General features: G+C 41.0%; 1 protein-coding gene across 3 annotated transcripts in view; it reads left to right on the forward strand.

Moving 5' to 3' along the window:
* Positions 1-19,328, forward strand: part of FLI1 (Fli-1 proto-oncogene, ETS transcription factor) — a 555,431-nt gene that overhangs the window by 384,137 nt on the left and 151,966 nt on the right. For all 3 annotated transcript variants that reach the window (XM_085647183.1, XM_085647185.1, XM_085647184.1), the window contains exon 4: positions 7,418-7,621. In XM_085647183.1, the coding sequence (XP_085503309.1) occupies positions 7,418-7,621 (204 nt within the window). The remainder of the gene's footprint in view (positions 1-7,417; positions 7,622-19,328) is intronic.

Consider the following 19,328-nt stretch of genomic DNA (forward strand, 5'->3'; position numbering starts at 1 on the left):
GTAAAAAAATCCGGATACGATTCTTACGGGAAATATTTTTAACGGATCGGAATCGGCACCTAAGTATTACCTTTTCTACCACCATCTATATTCCTTTAGGCACCGGGTCCTTATTCTGAAGCGCCAGGTCTTGCAGCCCTCCGCACTTGACTGTTATATTGCCGTACATGCAAGAATGAGATATTGTAGCTCTCCTACCTTATGTGCCCTAATTTATATCTCTACTGTAAGTAAGTGCATTGTGGACGTAATGGTACACTTACCCTGATTGATTACGATTGTTGTAATTTGTCGCTAACATCTAGTTGACCTAATGTACTCACCGTGTCTCTCCATTTTTACCAGCCATGACCTTCGTGTTACGTTTTAAAATGATAAATGAAACAAACAAAAAAAAATGAAAAAAATACATATGAAAAGGCCAATGTCCACAGAAAACTGCATTTTCTGAGCCACTGTTTCAATATGTGAGCTTCGTGGCAAACTGAGCCATTCTTGCTGATCTGCCCAACAGCAAATAAATATATTGCTTATAAGTGGTTCTGGAGATAAGTGTGCTTAACGAAGCCTGCTCTTCAAAAAGTTGTCACACTTACCGATTTCCTCTATTTTATATTCTGAGGATTTTGAGCTTGGCAACATCTAAATGGTGAATGACCTTTATGTCGTAAATATTTCCAGCCGTTCTTTTTCCCGTGGGCCACATATTTTGCTTGTTTCCGTTTTATTGGGGACATTCCCCCACCTACCTCTTTTCATCCACCTCCTTGTTCAGCATCTTTTTTTTATTTGAAGTTGACACACACCATTTTCTACTTTTCTCTCTGCATGCCCCTTTGTTTACCCCAGCCAGTTCTTTGCACATTCACCTTTGCTTCTATTTTTTCTTATCCCTGTTCACTCTTCGTACCATAATACCTCTAGTTCTACACTATCCTAGATCTTCTGTCCTTACTATGACCTAGCACCAGTGCTCCAACCTAAACCATTTTACATCTACCCATACTTAAACCTTATCAGATCTACCCCTAGCTAGACCCTAGAACCCCTTTCTATGACTAGTACCTCTACATCTACCTATAACCACTACTGCACTTCCTTACTACACACTTCTACTTCTTCCAGTGCCTCCCTACGCGGCTACGCCACTTCCCTAGCCTAGTACATCTACCTTGCTTATATCCCTTAGCACCTCTATGCCTATCCATAGCATGTTATCTCTTACTATCCATACGCCCTGGCACCTCTACCCCCACATATGCCCTACTACATAAATACTATGTTCTAGAACCTCTACCTTGCATATACCCTATTCCTTCTACTTCTAACCATCATGGTGCCTCACTCTTTCATACACTCCAATACCCCCACCCCCACCTCTACACAAACACTCACCCCAAGCATTACCTTAATACCTCTTCCCCTTTTTCATTATTCCTGTCCATTTTACCCCTTGTTTTATTGTGCTCTTTTTCTGCCATGTGTCTCTTTTCTGATTTTTCCTGTCATATTTGCATTCAATTTTTCAGAAAACTAGGGCTATTTGTACAAAGCAAATGGCCCGATTTGCAGAATCAGGCCGCCTGCAACCGCAAAAATGCTTTTAAAATTGTACCAATGGCAAATTGTGACCAGTAAGTTGTTACTGAATCACAATTTATGTTGGCAATTCGGTGATTGGAAAGACCTGTTTAGGGTGTCCTTTCCAAATGGCAATTCACAATAATATGTATTCATGTTTTGTGACGGAGTTCTGGTTGGAAAACATTAATATTTTACCACAAATCCAAATATGTAGTATCCACTTCTCAAATGGGAAGGGGTCCCCATGAGACCCCTTCCCCTTTGAGAAAGTAAAAAAAAGTTTATAAGAGCAGGCAGTGATCCAGCAGAGTACTGATTACTCTTAAAAAAAAATGTAAACTTACTTTTTTTACTTTTGAAATACATCACATTTTCCTTACATTTAAAGAAAAAAAATGGCTTTATTTAAAAGCAATCACAGACATGGTGGTCTGCTGACCCCAGCAGGCCACAATCCCAGTGATGGCTGTCATTCCTAATTGGTCAAAAACTGCGAACTACCTCATTAACATTCATGCGGTAGGTCAATTTGTGACCCACTAGGGATCGCTAATTAAAACTCAATAAGTTTCATACATTGTTAATAGCAATTTTCAGATTGCGATTCACAGAAAATCGCAATTAGGAGACCCCTATTCCTCATCTTAGAACATCTGACACTCAGTGCTTATCATATGTAAGGAAGTTCATCAAAATGAAATATCACCTGTATGACAAAATGAAGTAGAGAATATAAATTAAATTATGCAAACCATTGATCCTGTTCACCACAGCTGTGAAGACCCAGGGTAAATTATGAATTCTCTCATCATAATCTTGCCCATAGAACCGTTTATTTTCTGATGAATAATGATCCCTGTGTATCAATTGAGCTTGTTCATAGACAATGGGCATTCGAGTCGAGGTGGTTATCAGTTTATGTTGTATTTTGATGCATTGGGTCTTTTTCGGTTATATCGGTTTTACAGTTTGCTACTCTCTTTGTTTTTTTTATCAAGGTAACTTTTATACACTTTTTGTTTATATGAATTTACTATATACATTGTATAATGATTGTGAATGCAATAGGGATTTTTGATTACATTTGCCCACTTTGTAGACAAAGCATTATTCTTTCTCTGTGCTTCTTAAATAAACAGTGAATGCAATTTCTTGCAAGTAATTGTGTAACCGTTGCTTTCAATCAATTTCAAATATTTTTTCTTTCTTTATGGATTAAATAAATTTGTGGTTACAGTTTCTGCTCTCGTTGCAACAAATAAGAAGGTGATGGAGCGAATGCTTGAATTATTTTCTGCTACCAGTAATCGCTCTGGACTGCAATCTAGTCCACTATTTGTCAAGGACTATGCCACTCTAGACAGACACCTGTCATATAAAAATATGTCTTGATTCTGCCCCAATAGAACAGTCCGGCCCAAAATGCCAGGACATGTCTCCTCCAGATGGAAACACAAGCAACCCCAGACTTGTTTCAGTCTACATTGTCCTCGTCATTGAGGCATAGCTTGAGTCCTTTGGAACAGTGAGCACGGATTCCACATCTGGGCATAACTGTCACCCAAATAAGACGAAAATCATCAGGTGTAGCCTGTGTTCCCTCTCAGAGGAGACCTACCTGGCAGTTCGGGCTGGACTGTTCTGTTTGGGTTAGGACCAAGCTGATTTGTATATGGCTGGCTCATGATCATCATCATCTCAACGATGGACTGGACTGTGGCCAGAGTATTTACCAGTGGAGATTAATTCAAGCAATTCGTTCATCTCCTTATTGTTTCCCCCTTTGTTTGCTCTTATACTAACACCCTTAGCTTGCACTGGGCTGTAGCAGGAAAAGAGTTGTGAAGTTAGATTGAACTTCAGTGTGGAGTGTTTTGTCAGACACAGTTGGTAGCACTAAGATAGTAAAATAGCATGCTAAGTTATGTCAACCGATTTTTGAGCTCTGTATTGCCATTAGAACGGCCTTGCAGCGCATGTGGAAATTTGAGAATAGTTTAGCACTTAACCGAGTGATGAAGGATCGGGGCAGTTGTGTGTTGAACTAATGGTTCATAATCTAGGTAGCTGATAAGGAAGGTAGTGAGTTAGAAGTTGCAGGAGTTAACGTGAAAGAAGAGCCAATCCTATCGGGTTTCCTTTATAGTTTGAGGATGTAAAATTGGTGTCTGGTAATCTTGTGAAGATGTTCTATGTGTGAGAGTTGTTTGGCATTTAAGTGTGGACAAGAGGAAACATTTGAAAGTGAACACAAGGTCAATGAACCAGTAGCATTGTGTCATTTTCCAAATAAACAAAAAAAGGAAGGAATCAGATGGCTGATGAAGGAAGAGTGAGACTAGCCACTGCTAGTTGAGTTTCAGCAATACCAGACCATCTGTGCACGGGCAGATTTGCACCCTTTGTGGAATTACTCTCCTCGGGAAACAGCCTTTACACCGCAACCGTTACGACGCATGCATTTCCCCCGCATGCCGTTGCAATGAAAGATGTGTGTAGCAGTGGGTAGAAGGTGTTGGATTGAACTCCAACACCTTTCCTACTGTTGCACACACTGGAGTTGGAATAGAAAATTAATCTATTCCAACTTCCATGGCTCCCCCAACAGCAAGTCGGGGAAAAGTTTGGCGTTGCAACGGCATGCGGGGTGATGGCATGCATTGTAATGTCACATAACCCTCTCCACTGGACTCACAATCAGGTGTGTTATGAGCATAGCTGGAAGTTGAGCAGGAATTACATTATTGCAATATCTTTTGCACCCTCTAACTCACAAATGTTAAAGAAACCTTAGAACCAATTCTATTTCAATCTGTGTTCTGTTATGTTGCGTTAATTCTCTACCAGTTAATCTCAACGTCAAATAGTATGTTCCCTCCTTCTCATTGGTTTTTCCACAGCTCTGATCTTGCCGGGGCACCGAAAGTTACAGACTCCCATTTTTTTTGTACAATGAGATAGCGCTCATCATAGTTTGTCATGCAGTCATCTAGTACCTCTCTCACTGCCATTGCCTTTCTCAAGAGGAAGGCTAAAGATGTCCACTCACGCTCTAAAAACCAAAAAATACAGGTCTCAAGGTACCTCAACCTTGAGGTCCTTTGATTTTCATACCAAAAAGATCTAAAAAAAAAAAGATCAACATGAAGCCTGTTCGATATTGAACACCCCACTCAATGCGGAGTATGATGAGGCGATGATGTAGCATGCAAATCTTAGTGGATGAGGATCACTGCATTATGAAGAGAATGCTTCTCGGACTTGCAATTCTGTAACTTAATGGAAGATTCTTGTTAAGCACCATTTACAGAACGTCATACCTTTTGACTTCAGTGTAAAGATGAAATAGTCCTTTATATTGATAACCTTCTTATCCTACTGAGTTCACATCCACTAGAGGGGTTAGGATCAGTTACCCCAGGACTAAGTAAATAGTATTGAATTTGTATTTGTTAGTGTCATTTCTCATTATGTTTTGCCATGTTCATTCTTTGTAGAGTGCTTTATATCACCCTGTGTTTACCTCATAGTAGGGGTTCCAGAAGAGATGGAAAGGATGTATCAGGGGAGGTGAATGAAGGGGACCAAGCAGAAGGAATAATGAAGGCACCATCAATCAATCAGGGGTTTATATAGCACGCTACTCACCCGTGAGGGTCTCAAGGTGCTGTGGGGGGGAGCGGCTCCGGATCAGTCAAAGAGCCAGGTCTTGAGGTCCTTCCTGAACGTGTGCAGGGTCGGGGAGCGTCTGATGTTCCCAGGGAGCTTGTTCCAGGTCTTGGCTGCGATGTAGGAGAAGGCTGTCCCTTCGGTTTTGTTTCTGCGGTAGCGGAGGACTTCTGCCAGGGTGAGGTCGGAAGAGCGGAGGTTCCTCTTGGGTACGTCAAAGGATACTCTCTCGTTGAGGTATTTGGGTCCGATGTTGTTGAGGGCTTTGTGGAACTTGTGGATTGGAGTAGTCTTCCTTCAGACACTAGCGTCTCACCAGTTGGAGTGATGGTGTATTGTGAGTAGTAGGTGTTTCAATTGAGGGGAAGAGGGCAAATGATTTCTTCAAAGTGGCATTTGAGATTCCTATGCTACAGATTTGGTTGTAATACAGTATTGCTGTCTGGTCTGCTAAATATGACCGATTCTTGCTTCTCTAAATTGAATATAACTAAAAAGAATTACCATATACAATCCTGTATTCTCTTCTTTATGAGGCAATTTCAACTTAGAAGCAGAAATGAGTCATGTTGACCAGAGGTCCAAGGTTGGTGGTTAGAAAAGGCATTTTCAGAACAATTAAAGATGTATTCAAAGGAATGCTGCTTTATATCCAGGTCAGAGTATTACTGAATCTGCCCCCCCACACACACATCATGCGGAATAGGTTTTAGAGAAAAAAGTTCATGCTAAAACCCACTGTAAACAAAAGTGTTTATCTCCAAAAAGTTTTTTTACAGCAAAAGCCCTTAACCACAAAACATAATTTTACTAGAAATTTCAAAAATAAATAACTAACTAAACATGGTGTTTCAAAAATGTCACCTTTGAAAACTTTGCCAATGAAAGTAAAGCGTTGTGCAAATTAATGAATATAGGGCAAGATGTACAAATAATCCGTCGCGAAATGTGCTTCAACTTTTTGCAAATCGATTCTTATTTTGTGAACCTGTGTACTAAAAGGCAAGGCCATTGCAATTATGCACCTGTTCGGCAGTGATGTTTTCTACACATTTATGGATTTGCCCCATTTGCCACATAATCCATTATCTGCTGCAGATTTTACCACATTAATGCTTGTTTCTAGTTCATATGGATGAAAGACTCAAAAGTTACTAAATACTCTGCAATGCTTCTTGCAGTGGAGTGGAAAGTTATTCACAACGTTTGACTGGCACCTTTCTGTTGCTTTTTCCTGTGCGTGTTATGCTGATACTAATGAGATGAAACCTTAGCCCAGACAGTGCCCATATATGTAACAAAAATGACAAAATCATAAAATAATACCGTCACAAAAAGTGCTGTATTATGCTGCATAATTTTCCTTTTCTTGACATAATTTGGGTGCTTCCCAGTTGCATAATTCCGTAGCCCTGCTAGTTGGTTGGTTCACAAAATTACCGTTCAGAGAGGGTGATAATCTGACCTACCTCACGAATATTAATGAAGCGAGACACAAATTGCGGATAACACGAATGGGAGCTGCTACAGTCAGCAGACCACCATGTCTGTGATTGCCGTTAAAGTAAACTTATTTTTTAATTCAGCATGCTTCCTTAATGAAAATGAAGTTGTGTTTAGATAGAAATGGATACTTTTTTAAAATAAAGTTTGTTTGAAGGTTCATAGCTGTCCCATGGACCACTGCCTACTCTCCAACAAACCTTTGTTTTTAACATTCAGAAAGGGGAAGGAGTCCTAATGTGACCCTTTCCAAAATGGGCCTCCCTCCCTTTTTTGAGTGAGTTACCACTTCCTTTGTGGTGCTGGTAACTTTTCAATGGTATGCAAATGGAATTGCGGTCAAAATCATTGACACATCTGATATAGAATCGTAACTTGGAAGTCAAACCCTAAACACTCCCCTTGTAAATTGCTGTTAATTTACTATCCAAGGGACTTCATAACTTATTCACTCACTAATAGTACTCCTGGACTTGTACAAAATATTGTTTAATCATCTACGTCTGCAGTAATACTGAATGTGCCACACACTGATCAGGCTTAGAGGGAGGTGGGTTTAAATGGTAGCTGGTGGTATGGTGTCATGGTTTGGAAGATAGCAGGTGGTACACTGTCATGACATGGTTACACACAAACACTAAGTTATGATTTCTTCTGTCAGATCCTACCTTGTGGAGCCAAGAACACGTACACCAGTGGTTGGAGTGGGCTATCAAGGAATACGGACTAATGGAAATCGATCCCTCCCTTTTCCAGAACATGGATGGCAAAGAACTCTGTAAACTGAACAAGGAGGATTTGCTGCGGACCACATCTCTTTACAACACTGAAGTCCTGCTCTCTCACCTCAATTACCTCAGGGAAAGTAAGCATTACCACTCTGTACCACTTTGGGATTTTACTCAACAAGAAATGTGTATTTTTTTTCTAAATCAAAGGGGCTTCAATTCTAATTTAAAGCTATGGCTCTTTCTAGTTCTAAAATGTTAAATGAAAGGATTAAATTCCGGAGCCTGTAGGTAACAGATAATATTCTTAGCTATAGAACCAACCTGTACCTGTTTAATCATATAGGCTACATACGTTTTCATTCAATGTGCATGTTTGGCATATAACTATATATATATATATATATATATATATATATATATATCTATACCACAAAAATTGCCCTGAAGCAAGGACGCCTCCAAGACAGTTGCGTGCTTCTCAAAAGCCTTTAATGATCAAAACCGGCAATACACCTCCAGATTAAAAGGTCTCTTACGCGTTTCAGAGGACTTCGGCTCCTTCTTCAGAGAGTGACATCGGGTGCAACTGACAGCGTTATCATTGCATGCAGTCTGTTTAAGTATTTCCGGTGCACCTCCAGTACATATCCGATCATTGGCATGCTGGTACTTGTGTGTGGCTCCCGCTTTGTCATAGCAAACACTGGTTTGGATTTTGGAAGCGAGAGGTGGTTTCCTGCTCTCGCTTCCAAAATCCAAAGCAGATTGCTGGAGGTACCTGGTGGGGTAGTTGGCTCCCAGGCACCCTCAGGATTCAAGGGGACTTAATTTCCCAACTTACAACATGCTAGGGGGTACGTTTGCACAGTGGTGAAGGGAGGAGGGGCCTGATATAAGAAGTTAGCAATCCTGCTGTGTGAGACTTACTAGTGATAATAAAAGGGATAGTTGGCCCCCAAGGTTGATGTTGAAAGCTAACTACTCCCCCTGTTACCTCCAGTAAATCCCACACAGTGGGATTGCTAAGAGGTGTTTCTGAGGCCACGCTCACCTTTCTCCACCACTCTGGAAACGCGACTGGTATGTTATAGTTACAAATTAGCATTTAAAAAACCTTTGAAATTCACTGAAAAAAACATAGGTTTCAAGCATGTTATAGTTAGAAATTAGCATTTTAAAAAACTTAGAAATTCTCTGAAAAAAACATAGGTTTCATTGACGTTATAGTTAGTTGTACATTTCACTCGTACAAAACCAGAGAAATTCCACCTTTATAGTTAGTTCAGCTAACTATAACTCGCACCCCCGCAATGCACTGATGATGATGTCACATACTACATCATTCATGACATCTCAAATGACATCACTGATGACATCATCCACGTGAAAATCTGATGCACCTCCTCACACTCTAATATAACCTTTGATACACCCACTGTAAAATACAGACAACCCTTTTCGAAACCATCGACACACCAATAACAGTTACTACATACGCACTCACTGATTCCTAGGTCTACACACACATCTACTCATTCACCCATACAATCACTCATGCATGCTGTCACTCATCAATACAACACTATCATATGCACTCATACACCTATACAGACACTCACACACAGGCACTCATCCATGGAGTTACTCTCACATCTAATCAGTCATGCAAAGAATCGATCACACTCCCATTTACTCACCTATACAGTTATACACACACCACCTCACTTATTCATACAGATACTAATGCATACTTACACTCTTATATAATCACTGATACAAGTACACACTTATCCATACAGCCATTCGCACAATCACTGACTCTCACGTATAGTCATTTATATACTCCAACTCTCACATACACTGCCTTTTACATATGTAGTTACTTGGACATGTACCACTGAGACATCCATTCACTCACGAATACACCCATACACACACTCACCCACCCATATAGCTGTTTACACATGCACTCTTGAACCCATACACCAGTGAATCAACCACTCACACATCTATACACAGTCACACATCCCTCACCCACCCACTCACACACTCAGTTTCCCATACAAATACTCAGGCAACCAATCAATAACCCATATAGACACTCATGTAGCTGCTGACCAACCCATGCAGCAGCTTACACAACAACAGACAGACCGATACAGACATTCACACAGTTTAGTCACTAACCCATGCATTCAGTAAGACACATTTAATCACTCACATATACAGTCAGTCACGCAGCTATTAAATCCTCCATCCAGACACTTATACAGCAACTCATTCTTCAATACACCTTGGCATATATATAAAACATATTTAAACTAAGAAACACACAGTCACTCGATGATGTAATCAGAGATGTCATCAGTGATGTTATTTGAGATGTCATCAGTGATGTCACTGATCATGTTATGAATGATGTAATATGTGATGTCATCAGCAGTGCATTGCGGGGGCGCGAGTTATAGTTAGCTGAACTAACTATAACGGTGGATTTTCTGTGGTTTTGTACGAGTGAAATGTCCAACTAACTATAACGTCAATGAAATCAATGTTTTTTTCAGTGAATTTCTAAGGTTTTTTAAATGCTAATTTCTAACTATAACGGGCCTGAAACCTATGTTTTTTTCAGTGAATATATATATATATATCAAAAAACACCAATTCCGGTCGGGATTTCAGGCTGTCAGATGGGCGGTTTGGCTCTGGTTACCGGATAACCCAAATCTATAAAACGTCTTCCTGCAGATCAGTAGGAAAACACAAACACTCCAATATGCTTGCATGAAAGTTTTAATGGCACCACAACGCGTTTCGGCTTACGCCTTCTTCACAGTCTACAAAGATTCAAAATTACACTTCCATTTTTAAATTCATTTCAGTGAAGTAAAAAGCGGACTACATCACCACAACGTGACTACGATAGCGCATAGAACTGTGGCGGCCATATTAACACTGTAAAATATATTACCTAATTTTATAAAATCATTACGAAAGTCTATGCACACAAAAAGTCATGCTCAATATCAAATTCATGATAAAAGAAATTCACCATATATTCAGTAAAATACCTTGATGCCCAATTTGAGCCCCTGTGGGCAAAAAGCATTACAGACATATTACCCCTATGCGCTAAACTTGACTGCTCGAAAATAAATTTACATCGTTAAAATGCCACCACGTTCGATAATATTGAATCATAATTATATGGCAAGTATAGAAAAATTGCATATAATACATCATAAAATTCATTGTAATAATTACATTCACAAATAAAGCCCGGATGGGCTATCAGGACTCGAATCATTGAGTGTACTAAAAGTCCTGCCCCATTGGGCATTTGATGTAAAAGAGATTGTTAGCTCCCTGCTTGCAATTCGCCAATAAATATGTGAGCTAATACGTGTCGGAGGCTACACTACTTTGGGGCTACCTGTGTTTGTGGATATATATACATATATATATATATATATATCTATATATATTTTTTTTTTTCCACTAAAAAACCATAGGTTTCAGGGACGTTATAGTTAGTTGGACATTTGACTCCTATAAAACCAGAGAAATTCGCCCGTTATAGTTAGTTGAGTTAACTATAACTTGCGCGCCCGCAATGCCCTGGTGATGACGTCACATATTACATCACTCATGACATGGTCAGTGACATCACTGATGACATCTCAAATATTTTTCATATATATCTATGCCAAGGTGTATTGAAGAATGAGTGGATTTACAAGTGCCTGAATGGATTATTTAGTAGGTGCATGACTGACTGTATAAGTGAGTGATTGAACGTGTCTTACTGAATGCATGGGTTAGTGACTAAACTGTGTGAAAGTCTGTATTAGTCTCTCAGTTGGTGTGTAAGCGGCTGCATGGGTTGGTGAGTAGCTACATGAGTGTCTATATGGGTTATTGATCTGTTGTCTGTATGGGTGCCTGAGTGTCTGTGTGGGTGGGAGGGCGTGACTCTGTGCATAGATGTCTGAGTGGGTGATTCACTGGTTGTATGGATTCAAAAGTGCATTTGGGAAGGGCTGTATGGGTGAGTTAATATGTGAATGGGTGTGTTGGTGAGTGAATGAATGTCTCAGTGGTATGTGTGTGAGCAACTACATATGTTTTAAGGCAGTATATGTGAGTGTTGGAGCATATGAATGACTATACGAGAGTAAGTTATTTGAACAGTGGCTGTATAAATGAGTGTCTGATTGTATCAGTGAATGTATAACAAAGTAAGTATGTGTTAGTAGCTGCATAAATAAGTGATGTGGTGTGTGTATAAATAGCGTAGTTGGTGTGTATAACTATATACATGAGTAAATTGGTATATGATTGATTCTTTGCATGACTGACTACATGTGTGAGTAACTCTATGGATGAGTGGCAGAGTGTGACTGTATGCATAGGTGTATGAGTGCATATTATAGTACTGTATTGATGAGTAACTGTATGTATAAGTGACTGGATGTGTGTGTAGACCTAGGAAATAGTGGATGGTATGTAGTATCTGGCATTGCTGTGTGTATGGTTTCAAAAACAGTAGTCTGTATTTTAGAGTGCGTGTATCAAAGTTTATATTAGGGCATCAGTATGTGCATCAGGTTATAACATGGATGATGTCATCAGTGATGTCATCAGTCATCAGTCATCATTGATGTCATTTGAGATGGCATCAGTGATGTCATGTCTTGAGTGATGTAATATGTGACGTCATCACCAGTGCATCATGGGCGCACGAGTTATAGTTAGCTCAACTAACTAATACGGGCGATTTTCTCTGGTTTTATATGAGTCAAATGTCCAACTAACTATAACGTCCCTGTAACCTATGTTTTTTTTGTGAATTTCAAAGGTTTTTCAAATGCTAATTCCTAACTATAACGTCTGTAAAACCTATGGTTTTTTTAGTGAATTTCGAAGGTTTTCTAAATGTTAATTTCATTTTTTAATATTTATAAAACCTATAGTTTTTCTATTTTTTTGTAATATTTCGGAACTCTATTATCCTTTTTTTAATTTTAAAAATGATGTAATGTTTTATATCTTCAAAAACAAGTATGTATATCTTTTTTGGGGGGGGAGAAAACTGGAGTCCCTTACCAGTAGTGTAGCAAGCTCCATCAGCACGCAAATCCTATCCGCCATATTGCTAAACTCGTAAAGAATGCGCATTTAGTATCCGACGGGTTTGTGGCACTGCATCCCGCCTAACATCATATACGTATGCGGTCGCGCCAGCTGCTAGTTTGGTATGCGACGGGTGCGCGGTACCAAGCCGCGCGTTACGTCATATACGTATGGGGTCGTGCTGGCTGCGTGATCCGTATGCGACGAGTGCACACTGCCAGGCCCTGTGTTACGTCATAGACATGTGGTGTCGCTCCAGGTAAACAAATCCCTCATTTTTAGGTTTCACCTAGGCAGCACATGCGCTGTCTCGGAGAGAGATGCTATATACAGTATTGTGGGGGAAGCTCCACCCACTTTCTGCCCATGCTTTTGATTGGCTCAAATCAGAAATGCTGCATTCTCATTGGTTGCCAGCGTATTAGTCCCGCCTCCTTACTGCCATGACGTTATTTTTATCCTTCCATGGCTATCAGCCCCTTTACTTCAGCAACTCTTTTCTTCCCCTGCCTCCCCCTGTTCCACCACCACCCCCCACCCACTCCCGTTCCTGCCTTCTTCGGCACCCGCATTTTTGTTTACAATGCAATAGAACTTGCGTAAATGCGAGTCCTATTGCATTTGCAAATGCTTTATTTTCCATCTGATTGACTGCCTGCATTCGCACTTTCTTTTGCCTGACCTGTCCAGACTCTCGCATGCGCTCGATGCTTTACATTGTGCGCATGCGCGCCAAAAGTGTTACTCTGTAGTGCAGCGGCTGCCTCCAGCTCGGCACGCAGTGACTCGAACCACGCTCGGCTGGCTGGCTGCAGGATGCAGGCGTGTTTGCCTCACTTCTCTTCAAAGCGGGTGCCGAGGCCCTGTGAACGAGCCCCCGTATAACCAGCCGTTCTTTGACACCAGACACTTGGCCCTTCTGTGCAAACAGAGGTTTAATGTCTCTCGCATGGGCGGAGGCCGCTGGTGACGGATAAGAGATCTGAAAAGGTGGTTGGAGCGGTTAGTTTGGGGACAGCGGGACCCGACACTTGTGATAAGAGAGGTAAATAGGTCCAGTGAAAGGGGTCACCTCTTCAAACAAGTGTTAGCTGCCATCTCTTATTGGGTCTTCAGTTAAAGGACAGACCCCCACCTCGGAACAAAATAATAAAGTTAACAGCTCCCTTATATTTATTTATGTAATATCTTATGTAGAATCGATTCCACCCAGCAGGGATTCATAGCGCAGTACGGCGCACTCTTAAACACGGGTGGTCAACCATTTATTGATTGCTGTAAACACTCTCCTAATGCAGTTGAAATCAGTTTTGCCTTTTTTTTTAAGAAATACGTCCTAAACGCTGACATCAACTACAACAGGAATCATTGGATCACACACAGAGATTCAATAATAAAAGGGTCAATAGTTTGTGCTGCAGTAAGGTAGGGACAGTAGATGTGAAATAATACACAAAAGATTCTATCGTAAAAGAACCATAACTTGTGGTATACTGAGATACAGGCAGTAGATCTGAAATAATACATAAAAAGATTGTATCATAAAGGGTCCATCAGTTCTTGTGCACTCAGATAGCCACAACAAAACCATTCAGCATGTGCAGAGCAAGCGATGATCCGTGCTGCGGGCGGGCCGTACTAGGAGCAATGTCTGCTGCCTACAGGACTGCATCATCTGCAATTGTGAACACTGCTGTCTACAGTGTAGGCCAGAGAGAGCGGTCAGCAAGGGCCCACAGCCACATGGGGTTGACTTCAGCTGTCCTGTTTGCAGTACGCGAAGCAACAAAAACCGTATGCGGAGCCTGCGATGATGCGTATGCGTAGTGCGAACAGAGCACACTGCAGCAATGTCTTTTGCCTACAGGACTGCGTCATCTACAATAGTAACTCGATCTGAATTGTGAACACTGCTGTCTGCAGTGTAAATTGAAGGCAGTACTCAGCACAGACATCCATGAATACTTTTTCGCACTTCCTCTTCACAAAATACAACAACATAACTTACAAAAAACTCTGCAATAAATAAATCAAAACAATTCGAATTGCGATATCTGCTGTCCACAGTGTAGACTGTTATTCATTGTTCTTTTCCACTACCAAGAAGAATTTGGTCATTGTACTAAACCTATAACTCATCTAAAAAAAGTTCTTCAAGCAAGTATACTAAAAGGATATTGTGTATATTTCAATAGACGTTGTAGTTAGTTGCCTACTGGATTCTGTAATTTAACAATCACCACTCGATCTGAATTGTGAGCCCTGCTGACCGCAGTGTAGGCCAGAGGCAGTGGTCATTAACGCCTCACAGCCACGTGCCGTTGGATTTGGAAGCACGGAGTTGTTTGCACCTGATCGGAGGGGGTGCACAGATTTTAACTTCTGACATCCTTAATCATAGAATCAAGACCCCGTTTCATTGTTCGGACCTGCTGTACCACGGTGTAGTCCTGCGACTACAGTCAACCAAGCCCAATAATCATGTGCAACAGTTAGCTACGGAAGCACAGAGTGTGATGCACCTCAGCGGAGGAAGTTCTGTGAAAACCAAGCAGCAGGTAATATCGGACATCGTCCATTATGGGATCAAGACACTGTCCCACTGTTGGGACCCAGAGTTGGTTGCAGCTGGTCAAAGGGAGTACCTCTATCTCCACTCGCAGATGCAGTTCTAACATCGTCCATTGTGGGATCAAGACACCGTTCCACTGTTCGGACCTAGAGTTGGTTGCACCTGATCGGAGGGGGTACACCAAAATCATCACAGACTTTAACTTCTGACATCCTCAATCATAGAATCAAGACCCCGTTTCACTGTTCCGACCTGCTGTACCACGGTGTACTCCACCGACTGCAGTCAACCAAGCCCAATAATCATGTGCAGCAATTAGCTACGGAAGCACAGAGTCTGATGCACCTCAACGGAGGGAGTTCTCTGAAAACTCAGCAGCAGGTAATATCGGACATCATCCATTATGGGATCAAGATACCGTTCCACTGTTGGGACCCAGAGTTGGTTGCAGCTCGTCGAAGGGAGTACCTTCATCTCCACTCTCAGATACAGGTCTAACATCGTCCACTATGGTATCAAAATACCGTTCCACTGTCGGTACCTGTCGGACTACTGTGTTACTATTATACAGAGCACTCTACGCTCCTGGGCCTCAGGCTGGGCTCTGTGTGCCTGTGTCGCGGTAGCCAGCGTTAATCTCAGGAGCCTTCCGAGCTCGCAGACCTCGGCCCAGGACCTTCCGCCGGCACGTGGTTGGCCCTCTTTCACATACAGCGGTGTCGAAAGGTGAACTGTGGGGAATATATGCGTCACAGTGGCCATGACGGTTTCTGAGTACCAGCAGGCCGAGAGCATCATTCACGCACCCACCTTCGCTCACAGCGTCAGCCTCGTGGTGGTGTAAGCTGCGCAGACCTCACAGACACGTTCGCCAATCTGGAAGAGAACCACACCCAAAGAAACGTGCCTTTTATTCATACCCCTACGCTAGCCTTGTGTACGGCAAGCCAGACCACTTCCCTAAACATTTGGGGGGGGGAAGAGGCACGTACGCGCTACCAATCCGTAATCTTCCCTACTGACTGTACTATCATGGATGCGTCCACTGTCCACTTCACTCAAAAGACCATCAGTGTATGTTGACATGTACATGTCTGTGCTCTGCATACTCAAGTCTGTCCGGCACATCCCCTCAAGACTTTGCATTGTATACTTTTATAATCGAGAATTAATTGCCACCTTCCACACATACTTTGCTCTCATCTCTCCCCGCATTCTGCATAGTGAGGTAGAGGTGCCATGCCATGTTTAGTTTGTATACATGGCTAGCCACGGTTCCCACAGTATGTAGTGTCATTGAGTCTGCTACGTGCACATGTTGTTTGTCATGTTGAATGTCATTATATAAGGTAGCGCGTTTATTCACGAACAGTGGCTTATTCCATTTACATATCGCTGTTCTAAAGAGCATACAAACGTTTTTCTCACAGGTGAATAGTGCGACCACAATGGCAGTCCTTCATTACTATCCAAGAATGTCCAACTACACGGCGCTTCTAAGCTTAAAGCCACCAATCTTGCGTCCTTTCTTAAAAGGACGCCAACTCCCACAATCACACCAACATTCACCCAGCTTTCTAACGACAGTTATCTGCTTCTCAATAACATACACTCTTATGGAATATGAGCTGGCATACCGCATGTCCTGTTTCAAACACAGTAACTTCGTGTGACAATATCTATTCCCACCCACACAAACTAACTCCCAAACTTCAACTTGGCCTTCAATTCCTAGTTTGAAAACACATTTCAAGAAACAAAACAAACTAAAAGCACTTTTGTTCAGAACAGAAGTCTCCCTCACTTCTGCAAAATAAATTTATCGACTGCAGATACCATGAACTTCAAATAAAATACACTCCCTTTTTAATACGAACCGCCTATTACACTTTGTGAATTGTTACAAAATTTTCAATACTTGTCACATTCAAGGTTTGGCACACTTTTTTAACACGGTCTCCTACAGCCTTCTAACACGCTTACAAACTGTTCTTCTTTTAATACCAGACTACATTCAGACATTCTTTCGATCATCTCTGGAATAACAGGAATAGTGCCCATAATTCTCAGCGTCTTTGCGGCCATCTTACTACTAATTCTACTTCTAGAAATGGCTACACTCTCTATGGTAACAACTATGTCCGGCAGAATACGCCTCTATGCCAAGCTACATCAATACTGTAAAAAAACGGAAAACCTTTTCGGCTGCCTGCCGCTATCTACTATCGGAGCTAGCTACAACATAACATTTATCTACACTTATGCAATATGCGTACAACCATCGTTTGATTGCAAAACTTGCCCATTCGACTGGCGAATGGATGTATGCCTTGCCAACATCTCAACAATCTCTCCAGATATCCAGCAGGTAATGGAGTATCTTGAAAACCATGAACGTGATTGTTCTGGCAGCGGAGAAATGGGGAACTCGGTTAGTTTATTGTACCGAGATAGAACACACGACACGTTTTGACTTCGCGTCTTTTTCCCACTGTACAAAAGTGCCGTAAGTTAAACACCATTATATCCTGCTATTCACATTTTGCTTCTGGTGCATCCAGCAACAACATCAACAACGGACTTCAGATAATATGGTAAAGGGAGGCGCCATCTTAACACTGCTTTAGTCAGTGAAGGAAATGCTACTTTTTTGACATATTGAAAATGAAAATATAATTCATTGTATGTTAATATCACATAAATACATTAATTAATGAATTTCACAACCTCCCTATATAAATTACCTCTCATTGTACACAATTGAGCCCTGAATGGGCAGAGATAAAAAGTGAGGCATGATGTATTGAAGTACTTGATAATACATTTCATCCTAGTAAATGCGTCAAAAATTTGCAATGAAAAATTAATCAATAATGCCTTTAAATTATAAATATAAAGTCCTGAATGGACAAGGAAATAAAAGTGTTATATATGCACAACTCAATCAACTGCTATAATTCCCTCATTATATCAATCATAATATATGCAAATCATTTAAAAAAAGATATATCCGACATCACTGGATTTCATCGTAAATGAATTGCAAGTTCTTCTTCCGTGTTTAAACCATTCGGGATAGTGGTTTGCATATCAATTATGAACCTAGATTCCAGCCTACGTAATTTCAATTCACGATTTCCTTCCCGGTCACTGGCAGGAACATGATCTATACAGAAAAATTTCAATAAATTTCTATCACTTTTGTGAAATGTGGCAAAATGCCTTGCTACAGGGTAGGTATCATCTTTTTTCTCTATAGCTCTGGCAAGCTCTAGGATTTTTCGTTTAGTGGGATATATGGTGCTCCCAATGTACAGCTTGTCACAAGGACATAGCAAACAGTACACACTAAATGGAGTGTTGCAGGTCATAAATGTATTTATAGCCTTTGGTTGTGTCATGCCCAGTATTCTATATGTTAAACTTTTCGAGCTCTGTCTGCACGCCTTACATTTAGAACAGGGGAAGAAACCAGTTAATGTACGTATCCTAGGATTATACGGGATAGGTTCATAATGATTTCTGACAAGTACATCTTTTAATGATCTACTCCATCTAAAATTCACTTGTGGATAACCCGGCAGGTTTTTCCCTATCACCAAGTCTGTTTGTAAGATATGCCAGTTACGACACAATATTTTTCTTAGGGTGCCTGCATCATTCGAAAAATAAGTAATGAATTGAAAGGTTTCATTCTCTTGAGTATTTAACCTCTCTTTGTCCTATAGCAAACAGTGTCTAGGAATTCTCTCTACTCTTGATAGAGTTTTGGCCAGTAAATCCGGGCAGTAACCTCGTACCTTGAATCTCTCTATTGCTGCTGATGCTTCGACATTAAAATCTTCTTTTAGGGTGTAGTTTATTTTCAGACGGAGCAATTCTCCGTAAGGTATACTGTTCTTGAAAGATTTTTGATGACTGCTATGTGCTTCCAATATGGAACTGCCTGCAGTTTCTTTCCTAAATAGGGAAGTGCAGATTATTCCATCCCTAACGAAGACTTTTAAATCTAGAAAGCAACTTCTGTGGTACTGAAGTGTCCGCTAAAATCTAGATTCAATTAATTTTTATTTAATTCTGCAATGTAACTCTCAGCAGCAGTTTGGGAGCCCTTCCATAGTATAAATAGATCATCT

Source organism: Triturus cristatus, chromosome 3_2 (genome assembly GCF_964204655.1).
Source record: "Triturus cristatus chromosome 3_2, aTriCri1.1, whole genome shotgun sequence".
Classification (NCBI taxonomy): domain Eukaryota; kingdom Metazoa; phylum Chordata; class Amphibia; order Caudata; family Salamandridae; genus Triturus; species Triturus cristatus.